This window comes from Thalassophryne amazonica, chromosome 14 (assembly GCF_902500255.1).
Source record: "Thalassophryne amazonica chromosome 14, fThaAma1.1, whole genome shotgun sequence".
NCBI classification, from domain to species: Eukaryota; Metazoa; Chordata; class Actinopteri; order Batrachoidiformes; family Batrachoididae; genus Thalassophryne; species Thalassophryne amazonica.
This window is the reverse complement of record NC_047116.1, coordinates 70534726-70558126: the sequence shown is the minus strand read 5'-3', so window position 1 is coordinate 70558126 and position 23401 is coordinate 70534726. Positions and strand designations below refer to the sequence as shown.

Here is a 23401-nt window from a genome sequence, read left to right as displayed (position 1 = left end):
CGTTGGGGTTTTACATAATTATTGTACGGCCTTGCCTTACAATATAAAGCGCCTTGGGGCAACTGTTTGTTGTGATTTGGCGCTATATAAAAAATTGATTGATTGATTGATTGATTTTGGCACAGTATTCCTCTTTTCTCCAAATATTCTGGGGCTAATTTACTCCATAATTCACACAGTTAATGTGGTCAGTGTAGTTCCTTCTGGGACCAGTGTAGCCAATCCAAGGTTAATTTTTCTGCAAAATACTTTTGAACTTTTTATCCCCATTCAGTTTGACCAGTTTAGGATGTTCCTGCATGTCCATTCTTCTTGTTGGCTAATTTTTCTTCTGATTCTCACCGCACTGGGTCTGAATACATCTGCGTATTGTTTTGTGGTTGGGGTGGTGAATAACTCCTACTTCTCCTTTTGTGTGAGAGGCTGACTGGTTCTGGTGTTCTTTGCCAAATAGGTTTGCTGAGGAGGATTATTTTTGGTGATGCAATGGTCTGTGTGAGTGAACATTTGGCTAATTTAATCTTGCTTTGCTTGTATTTCCTCATCCGTGAAGTGTTTTTGTGTGACAATATGCCTTTTGGTGGCAAGTTGCCCTTGGTGTGTCTTTCTTAGGGCCCCTTCATACATAACACGATTGAGGCGAAATGGCGCACAAAGGAGGATTCAAATGGCACTTGTGAAATTTTGGAGCCACCTCGTACAGGAGTCACCACAGTCATTTGGCCACAGCATATGTACTCTACACTGACGTGTCGCTTGCTCTGAAAACTCATTCGCACGGTGGGCAAGATGAAGCTGCACTGCCATCTGATTGTGTTTGCGACATTCGCACACATCGAATGCAGGTGAGACGTATCATGCCACGGCCGAGGGGCTGTACAAATTCATCGGCCATGTTGAACCATGGCCAAATGGTGCGATCGAGCCAGCCTTCACACCAGAGCCTGAATGCTGGGTGAGTGGCCATTCGACCCACTCTCGGCCAGAGTCGCTCGGAGTCCAGGTGCCATCTACAAACATCCAACACCACTCGCGGGGCACTTAGAAAAAGGTGGGGCTATTTGCACAGCCGGCATGAGCTCATGATCCAACACTGTTGAGGTGGCCGGAGTGCGAACGCTGTCCAGCACAGTGCACATATGGATGGCTGTCATGTCCATGCTGGAACAGCTGACTGCTGTGTACTCGCAACTCACAGCTGGAGAACACATATTGTGCCATGAACAACATCAGCTCTCAACACTCCACACAATGCACACGTGTGGCCGGGCTCTCATGCTCTCATGACATGCTGATAATTACATAAAAACAAGATTACATTTGGACCGGCCAGCCACACTTCAGTGCACATAGCACGGTGTGAACCTAGACATTAGCCAGCCGGCCAGGCTAATGTCACATCCACCACGTAAGTTGTAGTCCACATGACAGAGAGAAAGAGTGGAAAAATAAAACAAAACATATACACAATAAGGGGAAAAGTGTGAACTCATTCATGTGTGATTGCTTTGCTCATAGCGCTGTGAACAGAGGGCGTGTCACCTGATCACTGACCAGCAACTCACTGACAGCTGGAACTGAGAGTGCATCAGTCAATCAATTCAATCAATCAATTTTATTTATATAGCGCCAAATCACAACAAACAGTTGCCCCAAGGCGCTTTATATTGTAAGGCAAGGCCATACAATAATTACGTAAAAACCCCAACGGTCAAAACGACCCCCTGTGAGCAAGCACTTGGCGACAGTGGGAAGGAAAAACTCCCTTTTAACAGGAAGAAACCTCCAGCAGAACCAGGCTCAGGGAGGGGCAGTCTTCTGCTAGGACTGGTTGGGGCTGAGGGAGAGAACCAGGAAAAAGACATGCTGTGGAGGGGAGCAGAGATCAATCACTAATGATTAAATGCAGAGTGGTGCATACAGAGCAAAAAGAGAAAGAAACAGTGCATCATGGGAACCCCCCAGCAGTCTACGTCTATAGCAGCATAACTAAGGGATGGTTCAGGGTCACCCGATCCAGCCCTAACTATAAGCTTTAGCAAAAAGGAAAGTTTTAAGCCTAATCTTAAAAGTAGAGAGGGTGTCTGTCTCCCTGATCTGAATTGGGAGCTGGTTCCACAGGAGAGGAGCCTGAAAGCTGAAGGCTCTGCCTCCTATTCTACTCTTACAAACCCTAGGAACTACAAGTAAGCCTGCAGTCTGAGAGCGAAGCGCTCTATTGGGGTGATATGGTACTATGAGGTCCCTAAGATAAGACGGGACCTGATTATTCAAAACCTTATAAGTAAGAAGAAGAATTTTAAATTCTATTCTAGAATTAACAGGAAGCCAATGAAGAGAGGCCAATTTGGTTGAGATATGCTCTCTCCTTCTAGTCCCCGTGCATGATGTGTTACATTAAAACACAACGAACAGAGAGAAGACAAATACATGAATACTACAATAAATAAATACATATTTACATAAATACATAAAATAAATAATCACAGAAGTTTCACCCTCTGTCCCTTTGTTCCTTTTTTTAATATGGTAAATGGACTGCATTTATATACCGCATTTCCATCTGCATCAGACGCTCAAAGCGCTTTACAATAATGCCTCACATTCACCCCGATGTCAGGATGCTGCCATACAAGGCGCTCACTACACACCGGGAGCAATAGGGGATTAAAGACCTTGCCCAAGGGCCCTTAGTGATTTTCCAGTCAGGCTGGGATTTGAACCGAGGATCTTCTGGTCTCAAGCCCAATGCCTTAACCACTAGACCATCACCTCCCCTCCCAGGTTCGTGCACAAAGCAGTCGCTGTGGGATCATTCACGCTTGTTTGACCGTGTATCCCTCCCGACAGCGGGTGGAATTTTTTTCACGGAACTTCGTGTTCTGTGTGACGGGGCCCTTACTTGGGCAGTGGTGCTGGATTATCTTCTGATATTCTCTAGAGCTTTCTCTCTGGTTGGTATATTTCAGTTTGGCATATTCTGTTGCCCACAGCAGTACCCACTCTTCCTGCCTCTTCGCTGACTCCCTTCGTACTCTACCCCTTTCCCTTCCGCTAGCAACGGGTGATCATTCATTGCTTTTTCTTGGGCTTCTTCCATTCTACTTTCTTTTTGTTCTGTTGTTACATATTTTGTTATTTAAGAGGCAATCGAGAGCACTTTTGCAGTTGAGGTGTCTTCTTTCTTCTCTGCAAGTATGTCCATATTTTAATTCTTTCCTCAAATACTGCCTTTTTCCCTGCCCCACTTCTTGCATCTTGAGAAAACAAAGCAGTGTAATATCTTTTTCTTCTCCTCAATGGACCAATTTAAAGTGTTGTAGTTTGGCTATTTTCTTTTGGCCCTTTGAGGCCGTTGTTGCTGGGGTCCAGTTCAGTACTTTGGTGATCTGGTGGGTTATCCAGCTGAGTGCTTGCACAGGAAAGATGTCTCCCTGCACCACTGACAGAAATTGTATGAACTGTCATGTGTCTGTTCAGGTTGCTCTTTCGTCCAAATCTTCGACCACATTCAGAACAGCCAAATGGCTTTTGTCCTGTATGAATTATCATGTGTTTATTCAGGTAGCTCTTTTGACCAAATCTTCGACCACATTCAGAACAGCCAAATGGCTGCTGTCCTGTATGAATTATCATGTGACTGTTCAGGTAGCTCTTTTGACAAAATCTTCGACCACATTCAGAACAGCAAAATGGTTGCTGTCCTGTATGAATTATCATGTGTTTGTTCAGAGTGCTCTTTCGTCCAAATCTTCGACCACATTCAGAACAGATAAATGGTTGTTGTCCTGTATGAGTTATCATGTGTTTTTTTAGAGTGCTCTTTTGACCAAATGTTCGACTACATTCAGAACAGCCAAATGATTTTTGTCCTGTATGAATTATCATATGTCCCTTCAGGTGGCTCTTTAGTCCAAATCTTCGACCACATTCAGAACAGCCAAATGGTTTTTGTCCTGTATGAATGACCATGTGGCCATTCAGGTGGATCTTTTGTATAAATCTTTGACCACACTGAGAACAGGCAAATGGTTTTTGTTTTGTATGAATTATTATGTGCGTTTTCAGGTGGCTCTTTTGTCCAAATCTTTGACCACATTCAGAACAGCCAAATCGTTTTTCTCCTGTATGAGTTCTCATGTGTTCATCTCGGTGAATCTTTTGTATAAATCTTTGACCACATTCAGAACAGCCAAATCGTTTTTCCCCTGTATGAATTATCATGTGTGTGTTCAGGTGGCTCTTTCGTCCAAACGTTCGACCACATTCAGGACAGCCAAATTGTTTTTGTCCTGTCTGAATTCTAATGTGTTTGTTTAGAATGCCCTTCTGTTTCTGTCTTTTACTCCGATCAGAACAGCTAAATGGTTTTACGCTTGCTTGCCTCCCCTTGTGTTGCTCCAAGTTGTTCATGTGTCCAGATGCTTTCCCATCTTTCAAGTAATTAAATTGTTTCTCATCAATGTTACAATTACTTGAACTAACAATACTGGTATTTTTTTGACAGTTAAAAGGTGACTGAAGTTCTCTGGTCTGTTTCCAGTCATAACTGTCATCAGTCTCAGTTCCAGAACTGTCTGAACTGCCACTGGTATCTGGTTGTAAATGACTGTTTGGACCTGAGTTGCTGGCTGGTTGTGGTCCTCCATCGTCTTCTGCTGTCACTGTTCTGTGTACAGATAAGCTGCTGGCTACAGGCTCAGCCTCTGTGCTCTCATCACTTTGGCTTTGATGAAGCTGTGATGACTCTGGTTTTTCATCATTTTCACTCTTCACAGGGACGGCAGTGAAACCAAACTTGGTGAGATCTGCCTCCTCCAGCTGCTGAAGCTGCTCTCCGTGCTGACTTATCCACAGCTTCTCTTCTTCTTTAATGTCCTCCTGGTCAACACTCACATTCCATTCCTGGTGTTCAGGGAGAGTTTCTTCTTTAATTACCAACAATGGCTGCATGTCTGCAAAAAAACAAATTCATAATAAATGTCAGAACAACAGTTACTAAAATAAAGTATCAGAGTGGTGATTCTGACCTGATGACAGTAAGTTACTGTACTGGTGGAACTGATGAAGTGGAAATGTACATCAGGAGAGCTTGTTTTAAATAAAGTGGACTCCAATACAACGTCAAAACTCATGAAATGTGACATGAGCACATCCACAGTGACATTACAACTCATTAAAATATATAAGGCAACTACTTTAATATTTTACCATGTTGCTGATCTCAAACACAATGTTAATGGATTTCATTTCTTCAGCACTTTTTACCATCTGATAAACATGCTCAAAGAGCTTTACAGCAATGTCTCTATGCACCTCTTCACACTCCTGAAGTGGGAGAAATTTGGTGTTTAAAAACCTTTGTCATTTTCAAATCTGACAGAGAAACAAGGATCCTCTGCTGTCAAGCCCGTGGCTTTAATCTTTGGAACCTGGTTTTCAAAATTGTAGAGACTGCTGTGAGGGGGTGTGGCACAGAAAATTTATGATAGTGGTCATAAAAATATACTGCACATCTCTCTATCCCAAACTTTAACATCTCACGTGTCGAGTTGAGCTGCCCCACCAAAGAAAACTCACATAACTTTTGTCTTTACATAAAAATACAGTAATAAGTGTCTTTTCAATTTTAAAAGTAAAGATTTGCATGTACACACTGGGCCTCATGTATCAACGTGCATACGGCGATATTTGAGCGTATATGGGGTGTACGCCAAAACGGCTGCGCCACTTGGCATTTATCAATCAATCAATCAATCAACTTTTTTCTTATATAGCGCCAAATCACAACAAACAGTTGCCCCGAGGCGCTCCACATTGTAAGGCAAGGCCATACAATAATTATGAAAAACCCCAACGGTCAAAACGACCCCCTATGAGCAAGCACTTGGCCACAGTGGGAAGGAAAAACTCCCTTTTAACAGGAAGAAACCTCCAGCAGAACCAGGCTCAGGGAGGGGCAGTCTTCTGCTGAGACTGGTTGGGGCTGAGGGAAAGAACCAGGAAAAAGACATGCCGAGAAGGGGGGCAGAGATCGATCACTAATGATTAAATGCAGAGTGATGCATACGGAGCAAAAAGAGAAAGAAACAGTGCATCATGGGAACCCCCCCACAGTCTACGTCTAAAGCAACATAACCAAGGGATGGTCCAGGGTCACCCGATCCAGCCCTAACTATAAGCCTTAGCGAAAAGGAAAGTTTTAAGCCTAATCTTAAAAGTAGAGAGGGTATCTGTCTCCCTGATCTGAATTGGGAGCTGGTTCCACAGGAGAGGAGCCTGAAAGCTGAAGGCTCTGCCTCCCATTCTACTCTTACAAACCCTAGGAAGCACAAGTAAGCCCGCAGTCTGAGAGCGAAGCGCTCTAATGGGGTAATATGGTACTACGAGGTCCCTAAGATAAGATGGGACCTGATTATTCAAAACCTTATAAGTAAGAAGAAGAATTTTAAATTCTATTCTAGAATTAACAGGAAGCCAATGAAGAGAGGCCAACACGGGTGAGATATGCTCTCTCCTGCTAGTCCCCGTCAGTACTCTAGCTGCAGCATTCTGAACCAACTGAAGGCTTTTTAGGGAACTTTTAGGACAACCTGATAATAATGAATTACAATAGTCCAGCCTAGAGGAAATAAATGCATGAATTAGTTTTTCAGCATCACTCTGAGACAAGACCTTTCTGATTTTAGAGATATTGCGTAAATGCAAAAAGGCAGTCCTACATATTTGTTTAATATGCGCTTTGAATGACATATCCTGATCAAAAATGACTCCAAGATTTCTCACAGTATTACTAGAGATCAGGGAAATGCCATCCAGAGTAACGATCTGGTTAGACACCATGCTTCTAAGATTTGTGGGGCCAAGTACAATGACTTCAGTTTTATCTGAGTTTAAAAGCAGGAAATTAGACGGCGTAATTGGTGTACGCTGCGCTGAAAATATACACCAGGTCGAGAGGTGGCGTAAATTATACGCCAAAATGAACCAGCGCTGGAATCCACATAAAAATGATCGGGCTGATAAACAGTGCCATCATACAAATCAATGCATATGTTACATAAATAACACTTTCCTGATTATACTACATAATAATCAATACAAATCCCGCTTTTGCGGGATTGCTGGTCTATCGAGCACGATCCGTGGCCACAGCGCTGACTGCAAAGAAAGCGCTGCTCGCCTTTTTCTCCAGACTTCAAGCCTGGAGCCAGAGCAGCGCTGAGCTTAACTTTATGTGGTGTGATCGTTTTAGACAATGAAATTGATAATTACAACTGTAGTGTTGTCATTCCCTTCGCCCGTGCTGCAATCAGGTTTTGTCTTCTAAATTCGATTGTTACAATAAAATAAATAAAATACATTTTAAGAATAAAGAAATCTGAAAAATTAGGCGTGTCTCATTAATTGAGCGAGCAAATATCCACATATCGAGAATTATTGACATGTGAAAAGAGAATACAGTGGTCCCTCACTATAACGCGGTTCACCTTTAGTCCAATTTTGCATGCCTTTTTTTTTGTTTTTTTACAGTGTTCTGTGTGTCTGTTTATAAGAATCTTCTCACCCAGAAGGAAAAAGAGCACCAACAACTACTCATAACTGTGTTTGTCAATCGGAAACAGACACCTGCAGCCAGGTGTGAGTGGAAAAAGGCACGGCATCAGGACGAAGAGGCGCGATCTGTGAAATACTGGTCAGTCACTATTAATAATTTCTTATGTGTCCAACCTTGTAGCTTGATCGTTAAAATTAAATTCGTTAGTTCTAAAAGCCATCATAATTATTTATAGGAAAACATTCTATTTTTATTTCTCAAACAAATGTTTGGGCCTGAAAACAGGTTGGTCTTATTTTTCTACTAAGGTTTGAACTTTGAGAGTGTTTACACATGAGAGAAAAGTGAGAAAATGTTCATGCCTGATTGAGAAAGTGTATAAAGTGGTTTTACAGGGTTTTTACAGCTTTAAAACGTCTATAATAACTGTAAAAAATAACGCTGACTACGTCACGGTTTCGCGTATTATGGGCTATTTTTAGAACGTAACTCCCGAGATAAACGAGGGACCACTGTAACACTTTTTTGATTATACTACAAAACAATTGATACGACAGCCGCTTTTGACGCTCTATTGGCACGCGTCGTGATTGGTGGAGTTCTTTTTCTTTGCCGTCTTCCTGGCTTCCATGTCGTAAAATGAGGGTGTGTCTGAAGTGGAGTCTGAATATTTATGGGCGTGTTTATTATAATTACGATTGTTTTCACCCGCCGCATTTATCAAGGTCACGTCAGGCGTACGCCGGAAATGGGCAGGTGCGCACTGCTTGATACATGTCACGGCAACTTTGGTGTACTTCAAATTTACACCATAAATTTATGCCACAAGTGCGCAACTTTGATACATGAGGCCCACTGTCTTTATAGCAGAATATTACGGGGAGCTCCTCTCGACAGAAAACTCACGCATCGAGTTGACCTGCCCCACCGAAAAAACGAAGAAAACTCAGGTAACATTTGTCTTAACATAAAAAATACAGTAATAAGTGCCTTTTCAAAAAAAAAAAATGGCAAACACAAAATGCGTAGGTTTAAACATTAGCCAGACGTTGGCATCAATAATGGCAGATGTGACTTTTGCTCCAATAAAATAAGTCGGTATAAATACCCTATTAATGAGACAGGTCAACCTGTCCCAGGAACTGCTGCTGTCCTTCTATAGGTGTTCTGTAGAGAGTGTCCTCACCAATAACATCTTGGTGTGGTACAGGAGCTGCTCTTGGGGTGCCAAGAAGGCTCTGGAGAGAGTCAGGAAGTCAGCACAGAACATCATAGGAGCGCAGCTGTCCTCTCTGTCAGACATCTATAACATCAGATGTCTGCGCAGGGCCAGAAGCATCAGCTTCGATGGTTCACACCCTGGGCACAGCCTGTTCTCACTGCTGCCCTCAGGAAAGAGGTACCGGTCCATCAAGGCCCGCAAATCCAGACTCAACAACATGTTCTAGTGGTCTTTTAATTCCGTTGTACCTTGTCCGTTGTACCGAGCCACTGGTGGTTGGCTCTCACTGCGGTATTGTATCACTTCCTGTTCCGGAGCACAGCGGTGTTTTTCTGTATCTGTTAGCTGTTTAATCTGCGCAGTTAGATTGATCTAGTTATCTAGATTACGATTTGTTTCCCAGTGTAATCTTTACGTGCCTTAACTAAAGCACTCCTTCTGCTGAATCACCTCTAAATTATTTACACATTATTCACTTTGCGTGTTTTTAGGAATCCGCTAGCTTAGCGTAGCTACTAGCTCTTAGCCGATTTAGCATGGCGGCTTCTCCTGTCTCTCCCGCACTTTTCTGCTCTGGGTGTGAAATGTTTAGTTATTCCTCGGCCTCCTTTAGCAGTAACAGTACTTGTAATAAGTGTAGCTTATTCGTAGCTTTGGAGGCCAGGCTGGGCGAACTGGAGACTCGGCTCCGCACCGTGGAAAATTCTACAGCTAGCCAGGCCCCTGTAGTCGGTGCGGACCAAGGTAGCTTAGCCGCCGTTAGTTACCCCCTGGCAGATCCCGAGCAGCCGGGAAAGCAGGCTGACTGGGTGACTGTGAGGAGGAAGCGTAGCCCTAAACAGAAGCCCCGTGTACATCGCCAACTCGTTCACATCTCTAACCGTTTTTCCCCACTCGACGACACACCCGCCGAGGATCAAACTCTGGTTATTGGCGACTCTGTTTTGTGAAATGTGAAGTTAGCGACACCAGCAACCATAGTCAATTGTCTTCCGGGGGCCAGAGCAGGCGACATTAAAGGAAATTTGAAACTGCTGGCTAAGGCTAAGCGTAAATTTGGTAAGATTGTAATTCACGTCGCAGTAATGACACCCGGTTACGCCAAACGGAGGTCACTAAAATTAACATTAAATCGGTGTGTAACTTTGCAAAAACAATGTCGGACTCTGTAGTTTTCTCTGGGCCCCTCCCCAATCAGACCGGGAGTGACATGTTTAGCCGCATGTTCTCCTTGAATTGCTGGCTGTCTGAGTGGTGTCCAAAAAATGATGTGGGCTTCATAGATAATTGGCAAAGCTTCTGGGGAAAACCTGGTCTTGTTAGGAGAGACGGCATCCATCCCACTTTGGATGGAGCAGCTCTCATTTCTAGAAATCTGGCCAATTTTCTTAAATCCTCCAAACCGTGACTATCCAGGGTTGGGACCAGGAAGCAGAGTTGTAGTCTTACACACCTCTCTGCAGCTTCTCTCCCCCTGCCATCCCCTCATTACCCCATCCCCGTAGAGACGGTGCCTGCTCCCAGACTACCAATAACCAGCAAAAATCTATGTAAGCATAAAAATTCAAAAAGAAAAAATAATATAGCACCTTCAACTGCACCACAGACTAAAACAGTTAAATGTGGTCTATTAAACATTAGGTCTCTCTCTTCTAAGTCCCTGTTGGTAAATGATATAATAATTGATCAACATATTGATTTATTCTGCCTTACAGAAACCTGGTTACAGCAGGATGAATATGTTAGTTTAAATGAGTCAACACCCCCGAGTCACACTAACTGTCAGAATGCTCGTAGCACGGGCCGGGGCGGAGGATTAGCAGCAATCTTCCATTCCAGCTTATTAATTAATCAAAAACCCAGACAGAGCTTTAATTCATTTGAAAGCTTGACTCTTAGTCTTGTCCATCCAAATTGGAAGTCCCAAAAACCAGTTTTATTTGTTATTATCTATCGTCCACCTGGTCGTTACTGTGAGTTTCTCTGTGAATTTTCAGACCTTTTGTCTGACTTAGTGCTTAGCTCAGATAAGATAATTATAGTGGGCGATTTTAACATCCACACAGATGCTGAGAATGACAGCCTCAACACTGCATTTAATCTATTATTAGACTCTACTGGCTTTGCTCAAAAAGTAAATGAGTCCACCCACCACTTTAATCATATCTTAGATCTTGTTCTGACTTATGGTATGGAAATAGAAGACTTAACAGTATTCCCTGAAAACTCCCTTCTGTCTGATCATTTCTTAATAACATTTACATTTACTCTGATGGACTACCCAGCAGTGGGGAATAAGATTCATTACACTAGAAGTCTTTCAGAAAGCGCTGTAACTAGGTTTAAGGATATGATTCCTTCTTTATGTTCTCTAATGCCATATACCAACACAGTGCAGAGTAGCTACCTAAACTCTGTAAGTGAGATAGAGTATCTCGTCAATAGTTTTACATCCTCATTGAAGACAACTTTGGATGCTGTAGCTCCTCTAAAAAAAGAGAGCTTTAAATCAGAAGTGCCTGACTCCATGGTATAACTCACAAACTCGTAGCTTAAAGCAGATAACCCGTAAGTTGGAGAGGAAATGGTGTCTCACTAATTTAGAAGATCTTCACTTAGCCTGGAAAAAGAGTCTGTTGCTCTATATAAAAGCCCTCCGTAAAGCTAGGACATCTTTCTACTCATCACTAATTGAAGAAAATAAGAACAACCCCAGGTTTCTTTTCAGCACTGTAGCCAGGCTGACAAAGAGTCAGAGCTCTATTGAGCTGAGTATTCCATTAACTTTAACTAGTAATGACTTCATGACTTTCTTTGCTAACAAAATTTTAACTATTAGAGAAAAAATTACTCATAACCATCCCAAAGACGTATCATTATCTTTGGCTGCTTTCAGTGATGCCGGTATTTGGTTAGACTCTTTCTCTCCGATTGTTCTGTCTGAGTTATTTTCATTAGTTACTTCATCCAAACCATCAACATGTTTATTAGACCCCATTCCTACCAGGCTGCTCAAGGAAGCCCTACCATTATTTAATGTTTCGATCTTAAATATGATCAATCTATCTTTGTTAGTTGGCTATGTACCACAGGCTTTTAAGGTGGCAGTAATTAAACCATTACTTAAAAAGCCATCACTTGACCCAGCTATCTTAGCTAATTATAGGCCAATCTCCAACCTTCCTTTTCTCTCAAAAATTCTTGAAAGGGTAGTTGTAAAACAGCTAACTGATCATCTGCAGAGGAATGGTCTATTTGAAGAGTTTCAGTCAGGTTTTAGAATTCATCATAGTACAGAAACAGCATTAGTGAAGGTTACAAATGATCTTCTTATGGCCTCGGACAGTGGACTCATCTCTGTGCTTGTTCTGTTAGACCTCAGTGCTGCTTTTGATACTGTTGACCATAAAATTTTATTACAGAGATTAGAGCATGCCATAGGTATTAAAGGCACTGCGCTGCGGTGGTTTGAATCATATTTGTCTAATAGATTACAATTTGTTCATGTAAATGGGGAATCTTCTTCACAGACTAAAGTTAATTATGGAGTTCCACATGGTTCTGTGCTAGGACCAATTTTATTCACTTTATACATGCTTCCCTTAGGCAGTATTATTAGACGGTATTGCTTAAATTTTCATTGTTACGCAGATGATACCCAGCTTTATCTATCCATGAAGCCAGAGGACACACACCAATTAGCTAAACTACAGGATTGTCTTACAGACATAGACATGGATGACCTCTAATTTCCTGCTTTTAAACTCAGATAAAACTGAAGTTATTGTACTTGGCCCCACAAATCTTAGAAACATGGTGTCTAACCAGATCCTTACTCTGGATGGCATTACCCTGACCTCTAGTAATACTGTGAGAAATCTTGGAGTCATTTTTGATCAGGATATGTCATTCAAAGCGCATATTAAACAAATATGTAGGACTGCTTTTTTGCATTTACGCATTATCTCTAAAATCAGAAAGGTCTTGTCTCAGAGTGATGCTGAAAAACTAATTCATGCATTTATTTCCTCTAGGCTGGACTATTGTAATTCATTATTATCAGATTGTCCTAAAAGTTCCCTAAAAAGCCTTCAGTTAATTCAAAATGCTGCAGCTAGAGTACTGACGGGGACTAGAAGGAGAGAGCATATCTCACCCATATTGGCCTCTCTTCATTGGCTTCCTGTTAATTCTAGAATAGAATTTAAAATTCTTCTTCTTACTTATAAGGTTTTGAATAATCAGGTCCCATCTTATCTTAGGGACCTCGTAGTACCATATCACCCCAATAGAGCGCTTCGCTCTCAGACTGCAGGCTTACTTGTAGTTCCTAGGGTTTGTAAGAGTAGAATGGGAGGCAGAGCCTTCAGCTTTCAGGCTCCTCTCCTGTGGAACCAGCTCCCAATTCAGATCAGGGAGACAGACACCCTCTCTACTTTTAAGATTAGGCTTAAAACTTTCCTTTTTGCTAAAGCTTATAGTTAGGGCTGGATCAGGTGACCCTGAACCATCCCTTAGTTATGCTGCTATAGACGTAGACTGCTGGGGGGTTCCCATGATGCACTGTTTCTTTCTCTTTTTGCTCTGTATGCATCACTCTGCATTTAATCATTAGTGATCGATCTCTGCTCCCCTCCACAGCATGTCTTTTTCCTGGTTCTCTCCCTCAGCCCCAACCAGTCCTAGCAGAAGACTGCCCCTCCCTGAGCCTGGTTCTGCTGGAGGTTTCTTCCTGTTAAAAGGGAGTTTTTCCTTCCCACTGTAGCCAAGTGCTTGCTCACAGGGGGTCGTTTTGACCGTTGGGGTTTTACATAATTATTGTATGGCCTTGCCTTACAATATAAAGCGCCTTGGGGCAATTGTTTGTTGTGATTTGGTGCTATATAAAAAAAATTGATTGATTGATTGTGTATAATGACAATAAAAAGCATTCTATTCTATTCTATTAATGGCTAAACCACTTATTTGCCACTTGAGCAGATGGGTCTGGTCTATTTTTCAACTCTGTAAAATGTTTTCCCTAATTTCCAAAAAAAGAAGCGAGGAAACTATTTGATGAATTTCACTGCTCTTCTATTGGTGGCCACATGGACAGTAAAAACACAATGCCATGTGCTCCAGGTTTTACTGCCATGACATGAGTGTTGACATTGACACACTGGTATGTATCTTGAGCTTATGTGTTTGCCAGCAATCAGGAAAGCCTTTGGCAGCTCCACAACCCTTATGGCCCTGTTACACCTTGACAGTTTAGCCAGTGTATGCTGACCGTATTAAAAATGCTGGCATATGCTGGTGTACGTCTAATGTATTATGAGTAAGTTTTGTGTAAGAGCATGTTGAAGAATGCTGATATATTACACCGTGCACCTCGAAAAATTTTGGGCTTAATTTTCAATGTAAGCCAGCATATGACACATGCGGGACATAAGTTGTAGGTAAGTTATGTGATTGTTGACACACATTTCTTCTAAGTGTACGTCCATTAATGCTGTCCATTGATTGGCTGACAGCTGCAGTCCTCATGCAAACAGACTGTTTCAAATATAAAACCATTCACACACAGAGTAAATATAAAGTCTTAATCTTACCTGTTCGTTTCAGTAGGATTTATCATCACATCCTGATGAAAACATATCCAAATAAAACATCTTGATTTTGGAAATCAACGTCATAAATACTTTACTTCTTTGTTGTGGCTGGAAATGTAGCATTTTAAAGCAAGTCCCTCAGTGGTTTTCTGCTCCAGGTGTGTCTCTCAGCCTGAGGATACCGGTTGTCACGGTCTGATCAGTCCCCCCATCTGATCGTCCTGATCAATCTGGGGGGGACCAATTACACCATGACTGCCGCTTTAAAAGTTTAAAGAGTCACAGCACTTCATTCATTCATGGCAGCGTTTACCACAGACATCAGTCAACTCATCAGCAGTCTGCACGAGATAAAAATAAATCCCGTGATCCACCAAGACAAAACTAAAATAAAATGATAAATTACTCCATTTTGTCTCAGTCTGGAGTGGAGATGCTGCACAACAGTGTACATGCGCTCAATGACATGCTCGCCAATATTTAAGTGTTCCACCTGCCAAACAAAAGGGTTCTGCCGGTGGTAGAAACGCAAACCAAGTCAGACTTAACTCTTCTGAACTGCACCACACTGTGCAGTACCTGCCCAAACCACTTGGTGGAAACGGGACAGTCAGCATATGCTGGACAAATCATCAAGGTGTGACAGGGGCATAATTTATTAGACGTACACCAGCGTATGCCAGCATTTTTAATATGATCGGCATACGTAGGCTGATCGTATTAAAAATTAAGGGGTCATTAAGGTGTGACATGGAAATTACAAAACATAAAGGTAAATTTTTACAGATGTTTACTTTGACTACACACTTTTTTGTATCAACTAGTAAGTAAATATTTATTTGTTTTGGTAGGAGATGGCTGTCTGGAAGTTGCTGGGAATAGATCTCCCTGAACCTCTCCAAAAAACGGTAGATACATTTTTACCAGTGTTGCCACAGTTACTTTGAAAAAGTAATCCAATTACTGATTACTCCTTGAAAAAGTAACTTAGTTACTTTCTGATTACTCAACTGCAAAAGTAACTAAGTTAGATTACTAGTTACTTTTTTAGTTACTTTCCCCAGCTGCAAACAACAACCCTCTGCCACCTCAACATGACAGTGATACCTGTTTTGCCAAAACTCACTTTATAGTCACCCTTTCTTGACTTCAATGAAAATAAATATTTGTTTTATACAAAGTAAAATAAAGACCTCTTTCTTGACCTCATATTTAACTGCTGACAGCACTGTAACAGTAAAACTTGCAATTTCTAACCTACATTGTTTATAAATGTAACTATTAAATTCATTCTAACATTTAAATTCTCTCTAAACATTTTACTTGTCGAAATTATTATTTTAAGTAGTATTAGTAGTTGTAGTAAAAAAACGACTTCAAAACTGGACCTTTAATCTAGGGGTGTTGTGGGGGGGGGGGGGGCACATCCCTGCCCCACGCCCCCATTCTATCTGGATTCGCCCCTGCTTTGGCGTTTGAGCACAAAGAATGGATAACATTTATTTATGCAGAAAACATGACCAGATTTACAGGTAAGAAAGTTTTATTGTGTTTTCACATCATGTGGTCTCAGAAAGAGAGTTTAGGTGCATGTGAGTGGAAAATAGTGTTAGTTGTTGATGCGTCGCAGAGGATCAGCTGTTTTTAACGAGACGATACGGAGCGGATCAGCTCAGAATTCTAAATAAAGGAGAAAAAAAAAAGCATAAAAATGTATTTGTAAAGGTCAGTGCAGGTGTGCTGTTGTCACCGTGCTTTAAGAGGTGAGGACGAGTCGTAGCTGCTGCAAAAAAACGCAGATGAAAAGCTCACAGCTCACTTAAAGTGGGTTCAGTTGAACCCCGACCTCCTGCCCACGGACCAAGTTTAATGCTGCTATCGACCCACAATGTAAAAATAATAGTAACACACAGTGACTTGGAGAAGTAACTTTAATCTGATTACTGATTTGGAAAGATTAACGCGTTAGATTACTTGTTACTAAAAAAGTGGTTAGATTAGAGTAACGCGTTACCGGCATCACTGATTTTTACAGCCACTGATTATTTTTCAAAATAGGTTGAAGCGTTCCCTTTAAAAACTAAATCATCTGAAGCAGCTCATAAGATTTGCTAAATTATCTATCGACATGGTTGCCCAAAGTGGATTTAATCTGATCAGGGGCGAGACTTTGTGAAGGAGGTATGTGTATTTTTAAAGTACTCTGGGGTTTAACTAGATTTAAGGAATTATACATTGTGTGTGTGTGTGTATCCTTTTTCTGTAGCTCAAACACAACCTCTGTGGCCTTCTGGGTATAAAGAGGAGTGTAACTGTCAGTGGAAAAATTGCTGTTCCCCCATGTCTCATAGTGGGTCAGGGTCATCCATTGCTTGCTGGCCTGTGCTGATAGAGCAGGTTGTGTTTCTCTAAGTCCATGACATAACATCTGATTGTTTCACAGACTAACTTAAGGCCATGTCTGTATTATGGATTTGTTTTACTAAGGCAGGGGTCCTCAAGACGGCTCTGGGAGTTTCTAAGATAGAAGACTCTGTGTTTTATGTTTGCTTGCATGTCCATTGTGAGTCTCTCCAGATATATCTGTTAATGTGCTTCAACTGCAATTAAATGTTTCTCTCTGCATCATATATTGATTGTATATTGTTTTTGTCTTTTGTTTTTCATTTGTCTTGAATTTCCTTCTAATAGAGTGCACTATAGTTGCACCCTTAACATTACTGACATTGTATCCAAGGGTTCTCTTCAAGATGGTGACCTATCCTCTCCTCAAATACTGGCTTTGATCTCCTGCCCAACTTCTCATGCCTTGAGTAAACAAAGCAGTGAAAGATCTTTTCTTCTCCCTTGTGGACCAATTTAGAATGATGTAGTTTCATTTGTTTCTTTTGGCCCTTTGATGCTGTTGTTGCTGGGATTAAGGATGAGAACTATGATGATCTGGTGATTATCCAGCTGAGTGCTGCCACAGGAAAGTTGCCTCCCTGCAGCACTGGGAGAAGTTGCACCATTGCTTACTTCACATGGCCTGGTGCCTAGGCGCTTTGTGGAGTTTTTTGCTGGGGTTTGTTTCTTTGAAACATCCTCATACAGCATTCTCGTGGCGCAAACCCCTTCACAGTGGGACCAAGGACACCTGAGGCTAGTGTGCAGTAGGAACTCCAAATCTTCGACCACACGCAGAACAGCTGAATGGTTTTTGTCCTGTATGAATAAAGTCTTTGTTCAGAGTGCCCATTGTACATAACACTCTCAAATATGAAAGAAACTTGATCTTTTTTGACAGTTCTGATTTTTTTTTAATTCATTCAATGTTAAAGAGAGAGATTTTTTCCAGTAGTCCAATATTTTTCCTGAATTTGACCTTTCATTTATGACCTCCAAAATTTAATCAATTCTTGCCTATTAGCATATGAATCTTCAGTAAAAATTTCATAACAATATATGAAAAACTCCAGACTGTTCACAAACAAACAAACAGGGGCGAAAAGATAACCTCCGTCCAACCTCGTTGGCAAAGGTAACAATTCTACATTATTTGTCTGAACATAAAGATTTAGTTAATGGGGTTTTAAAAAGGAACAGTTTGCACCATGTGTCATGCTTATTTTTCATGTTACAGGGCAACATATTTCACATGTCATAGAATCCAATGGACGTCAACATTAACTGACCTTTACTTTGGAGACCAAACATACAGCAACAAACAACCAAACATACAACATACATTTCATTTATTAATCCTATTATTTCAACCAATAATTTGCACCACTTTTTACCAACGATGGCAGAACAACCACAGTGAAGCAGGTCAATTATCGTCAAATGATTCAGGGGTTCTACCTTCCAGAGTGTTGTCGGCTTGCTCGGAGACAGAGCAATGAGATCCAAATGAGGACAAAGTGGTTTCAACAAGACAGAGTACCACCACACACAGCAGGGGCCATACGAGTATTCCCATGAACGCAGTTTCTTGAACGTCTGATCTCTCTATATGAAGACACTAAGTGGCCTCCCTAGTCACCTGATTTGACACCTGAGACTTCTTTTCCTGGGGCTATTTGAAGGACCATGTTTATGCAAATCCCAAGCCAAGAGACCTAGAACAACTTAAGGCGAACATCCAAAAAGAAATCCAGAACATTCCACTGGAAACATTCCCAAATGTGATGAACAAATGTAGCAGTAATGGTGCGTTTACACATAGGTGAATGTCACGAACGCCATATTTGCGTCATTTTTGACACATTCCTGACGTTCTTAACATGACTTAACGCATCTGAATAGGTTTCTTAATAGTGTGTGTTGGTGCGTGATATTCGTGATTTTCATGGAGCATGTTTTTGGCTGTCAAAAAAAATCTTCCACGAATGTCACGCACCACCTTCATTTCGCCTCATGTCATGGAGGTTGCAACTGAGCGTGTTGATCGGTCTTGATTAGTGATGATCCTTAATAGAGCGTGACAGCGTTCTTCTCTGACGTGTGCACAATTAAACCCTGCTGCACCGCAATCCGTTTCATTGCTGCAGTATGCTGAAGAAGGACAGTGATGCCAGGTCGGCTAAAAGTTTCGTTCCAATGCTCCTTAGCACGCTCCTTCAGGTGTTTCACCTGCTGCATGTTCCTGATGTTTGGGAAAACAAGCGAGACGAGAGCCGCGTGGAGCCACAAATCTGGCTCTATCCATCTCCTCCTCCTCTGTGCGCCACTCCATGGCACAGAGTCCAACTAAGCATGCAGTCACAATGTTCTTCTGGTGTGGATTTTGAGGACTAAACTGGAGCGATCTGAATTGTTCAGCAACTGACGGTTGGATGAAAATGCTGTGTGTGTGGAGACAATTCACCTCTTTCACAACATGACTGAACTTAATGCGCTATTATGCACAACAGTAGACCTACACATGTAGCCTATATCCTCAGGAGAAAAATACTAAAGGCAGGCGAAGAGAAAATCTTTCACCTACCATTGATGTCTTCATAACAGCACAATGCACCTGTTGTGGTTAAGAGCAAAAGCATCAATGTTTTGGTCGCTGTCCAGAGGCCATGTTCTCTGAGGGTTAATTGCCAGGCCAGACACCAGGTCACTGGTTTGTCTGTGCCTTCTGCTGTTCCTCAGGTAGTTCTTTAGGTGACACAGACTTCACTCCTTTCTAATTCCACTCATGGATATTTGGGCAGCAAAAACTGAACCATTTCAGAAACTTGAAACTACACTCAGTGCAGTACGACATCATCGTTGATGCTGGAAAAACTCAGCCATGCCTTTGGGCTTGACTACTGTAACTCTCTGCTCTTTGGGATTGCTGGAAAGAACCTTCAAAGGCTTCAATACATTTGAAACAGTGCAGCTAGAATTCTGATGAAAGTATGTAAACACGAGCACATTACACCTATACTCCATAACCTTCACTGGCTCCCCATCACCTACAGAATCCATTTTAAGATTGCTCTCATCACCCACCAATGCATCCATGGCAATGCCCCCATATACCTCAAAGACCTCCTCACACATCCTCCCGTTCCTACAACACTAATCTTCTCTGTCACCATTGGAGACAGGGCCTTCTGTTCAGCTGTCCCTCATATTTGGAACTCCGTCCCTGACCACCAGTGGGCTCCACAAACTTTAAAAAAGCCTCAAGACGTTTAGACAGGCCTATTGCAGGTCTCAATAATTTGAATCTGCTGCATTTTAGCCTTCTTATTCTATTTTATTATTTTATTTTGGATTTATTATATTCTGGTGACTGTTTTTATCTTAAGATTTTTTTTTATTATTCTCTTATTTATCCTTGGTTTTATTTTTTCCCTGTAGCACTTTAAGATTTTTATTAATGAAAGGTGCATTATAAATGAAATTTATTATTATTATCATGACATTGAACGTGATGTCATTGAACGTCACATTACATTCATTTTGTGTAAAGCAATCAATTCTATTGATGAATGTTTATTTTCTTTTATGAGGGGAATATTTATCTAATCACAAATTTGAAAATGCCAGAAGTGTCTTACTGTGGAAAACTGAAAGGATGATGTCATCGCCCTGCCTCTGTAACACATTAACAGTGTAATTTAACAGTCTATTTTAGCATATTTTCTTTTCTTCTTGTTGGTGGTGGAACAAAGTGCTGGTGTCCTCCAGCTGAGAAACTCACCCAGAGTAGACAGACGCTGAGGGGCTTCTCAGAAAACTCTTCCAAAAATATGAAAAAAAAGAAGAAAAAAAAAACCCTCTTAAAAACCCTTAACAAGTAACTTCCGTCATAATGAATTAACGCATTTCCAGATGTCATTTTCCAAAACAAGGGTGTCATGTAGAGAACAGTTTTCGTCTGTGATGAAGAATCCTCCGAACAGGTCAGATCAAAAGACTTTAATTCGTGAGCCGGCTTCTCAAAATTCAAATTTATTAATTTATATAGCGCCAATTCACGACAAAATCGTCTCAAGGCGCTTCACAACATAAAAAACAATTAAAAATTTAAAACACAATAAAAACAACCATAAAAGAAAGACAGCAGTAAAAGAATACAAGATTAAAAACATCATAACACTAATGATAAAACAGGGAAAATAAATGAGTCTTTAAACGTGATTTAAAGGTCTCCACAGTGTCCGACTGCCGAATGTGTGACGGCAGATCGTTCCACAGAGCTGGGGCACGATAGGAAAAAGCTCTGTGACCGGCAGACTTTTTATTCACCCTGGGAACACACAGAAGTCCTGCACCCTGAGAACGCAGGGCCCGAGCTGGTACATAGGGGCTTATCAAGTCAACCAGACAGGGAGGTGCAAGTCCATGAACAATTTTATAAACTAAAATCAGTACTTTAAAATCCGATCTTGCAGAAACAGGAAGCCAGAGCAGGGATGCCAAGACTGGCGTAATGTGGTCAAACTTTCTGCTCCGTGTCAAAAGTCTGGCAGCAGCATTCTGAACCAATTGAAGACCCCTGATCCTGGACTGCAGTAAGCCATAGAATAGAGCATTACAATAGTCCAATCTAGAAGAGACAAACGCATGAATCAAAGTCTCAGCATCAGCCATAGACAGAATAGGACGAATCCTCGCTATATTTCGCAAATGGAAGAAGGCAGTCCTTGTAATGTCTCTAATGTGGAGATCAAAGGACAACGCAGGATCAAAAATTACTCCAAGGTTCCTCACTTTATCCGTATGATGTATAACACACGGACCTAAGCTAAATGCTAGCTGATCAAATTGATGCCGATATCTCGCTGGACCAAAAACCATAACTTCAGTCTGATCAGAATTTAAAAGTAGGAAGTTACTAGACATCCAACTTCTTACTGATGCAAGACAATCTTCCAAGGATTTTATGTGAGTAAGAATACCAGCAGTTATTGGCATATACAATTGAGTGTCATCAGCATAGCAATGAAAGGGAATCCCAAAACGCTGCAATATATTCCCGAGGGGTGCTACATAAAGAGAAAAAAGCAAGGGGCCCAAAACGGATCCTTGAGGAACCCCAAACTTCATGTCTCTACGATCGGAGGAGGTTCCATTATACAATACACAGTAGGAACGACTGGACAGGTACGACGTCAACCATGCAAGAGCAGTTCCAGTAATCCCAAAGTGATTCTCCAGCCTACTGAGTAGAATATGGTAATCCACAGTGTCAAATGCAGCACTAAGATCCAGCAGCACCAGGACCGTAGTGATATCCAAGTCCATTGCTGGCAAAAGGTTGTTCACTACTTTAGTAAGTGCTGTCTCTGTGGAGTGAAATTTTCTAAAAGCAGACTGCAGTGGCTCAAAAAGATTATTCTCAGTGAGGTAGTCCACGAGCTGTCGCAAGACCACTTTTTCCAGGATTTTAGAACAAAATGACAGATTTGATATCGGTCTATAATTCTTCAATACACTAGGGTCGAGATTAGATTTTTTTAAGTAATGGTTTGATCACTGCAGACTTAAAACACTTAGGAACAGATCCAGAAGTTAATGAGAGAGTTATAATTTCCAGCACAGTTGGTCCAAGAATGGGCCACAGGTCCTTAAACAGTTTTGTTGGTATAGGATCAATTAAACAGGTTGTGCTTTTAGTAGACGTCATGAGCTTCATCAGTGCGCCTAGCGAGATACCATCAAAATCTGTAAATCTGGATACCACCTCAGTGGGTGCATCCACCTCCACAGCAGTATGCAGTGGTTGGGCCAAAGCCTGCTGAGATATACTCAACCTAATATCCTCAATTTTCTTCTCGAAGTAATCCAAGAAGTCCTGTGCTGAGAAAGGAGAGTGAATAACAGGTGGCTGTCCATGAATAAGAAGTGCTACAGTTTCAAACAAAAACTTGGTATTATGCTTATTTTTATTAATCAAATCAGAATAATAGGCACGCTTTGTAGCCAGTAGTGCCTGCTTATAATCCAAGACAGCATCTCGCCATGCAAGATGGAACACCTCTAACTTAGAACTACGCCATTTCCGTTCAAAACCTCGAGCCTTCTGCCTAAGGTCACGCAGGTAACCATTAAACCAAGGTGAGTATGCCTTGGGAAGGCGTGTCCTTAAGAGAGGAGGCGCAACCTTGTCCAGTGTGGCCTTGAGCGCTGAGTTCAAGCCATCCGCAAGACTATCTACTGATTGAATATTCTCTAACCCCGAGGCCAAAATTTCAGGCAGTCTGGCTTTGAGTTCTATCATAATTGAAGGAGTAAGGCGTCGCCGCAAAGAAAGACAAGGCTTTCGATCCTCTAGGCGCGGCAACATAAATGCACACCTAACAAATGAGTGGTCAGATCACCGAGGCAAGAGGCAAAATGTCAATGTTTGTGACAGCAAGGCCACGTGTGAGTACCAGATCAAGGGTATTTCCACTAGTATGTGTTGAATCCTGAATACATTGCTGGAATCCCAGCGCATCCACAAGTTCCATAAATGACTTGCAAAGGGGATCAGAGGGCTTATTTATGTGAATATTAAAATCACCAATAATCAAAATGTTGTCCACACTAGAGATGAATGCACCAAATTCATCTAAAAAT

General features: G+C 41.6%; 1 protein-coding gene across 1 annotated transcript; it reads right to left on the bottom strand.

The window, feature by feature from the left end:
• Nucleotides 1–3292: 3292 nt before the first annotated feature.
• On the bottom strand, nt 3293–4634 carry LOC117525202 (gastrula zinc finger protein XlCGF8.2DB-like). The gene has a single exon (XM_034187045.1). The coding sequence runs from the start codon at nt 4411–4413 to the stop codon at nt 3310–3312; it is 1104 nt and encodes a 367-aa protein (XP_034042936.1). The 5' UTR covers nt 4414–4634; the 3' UTR covers nt 3293–3309.
• Nucleotides 4635–23401: the final 18767 nt, after the last annotated feature.

Excerpts from the sequence above, each read along its gene's own strand:
- LOC117525202 (XM_034187045.1), bottom strand. The coding sequence starts at position 4,413 with ATGAACAACTTGGAGCAACACAAGGGGAGGCAAGCAAGCGTAAAACCA.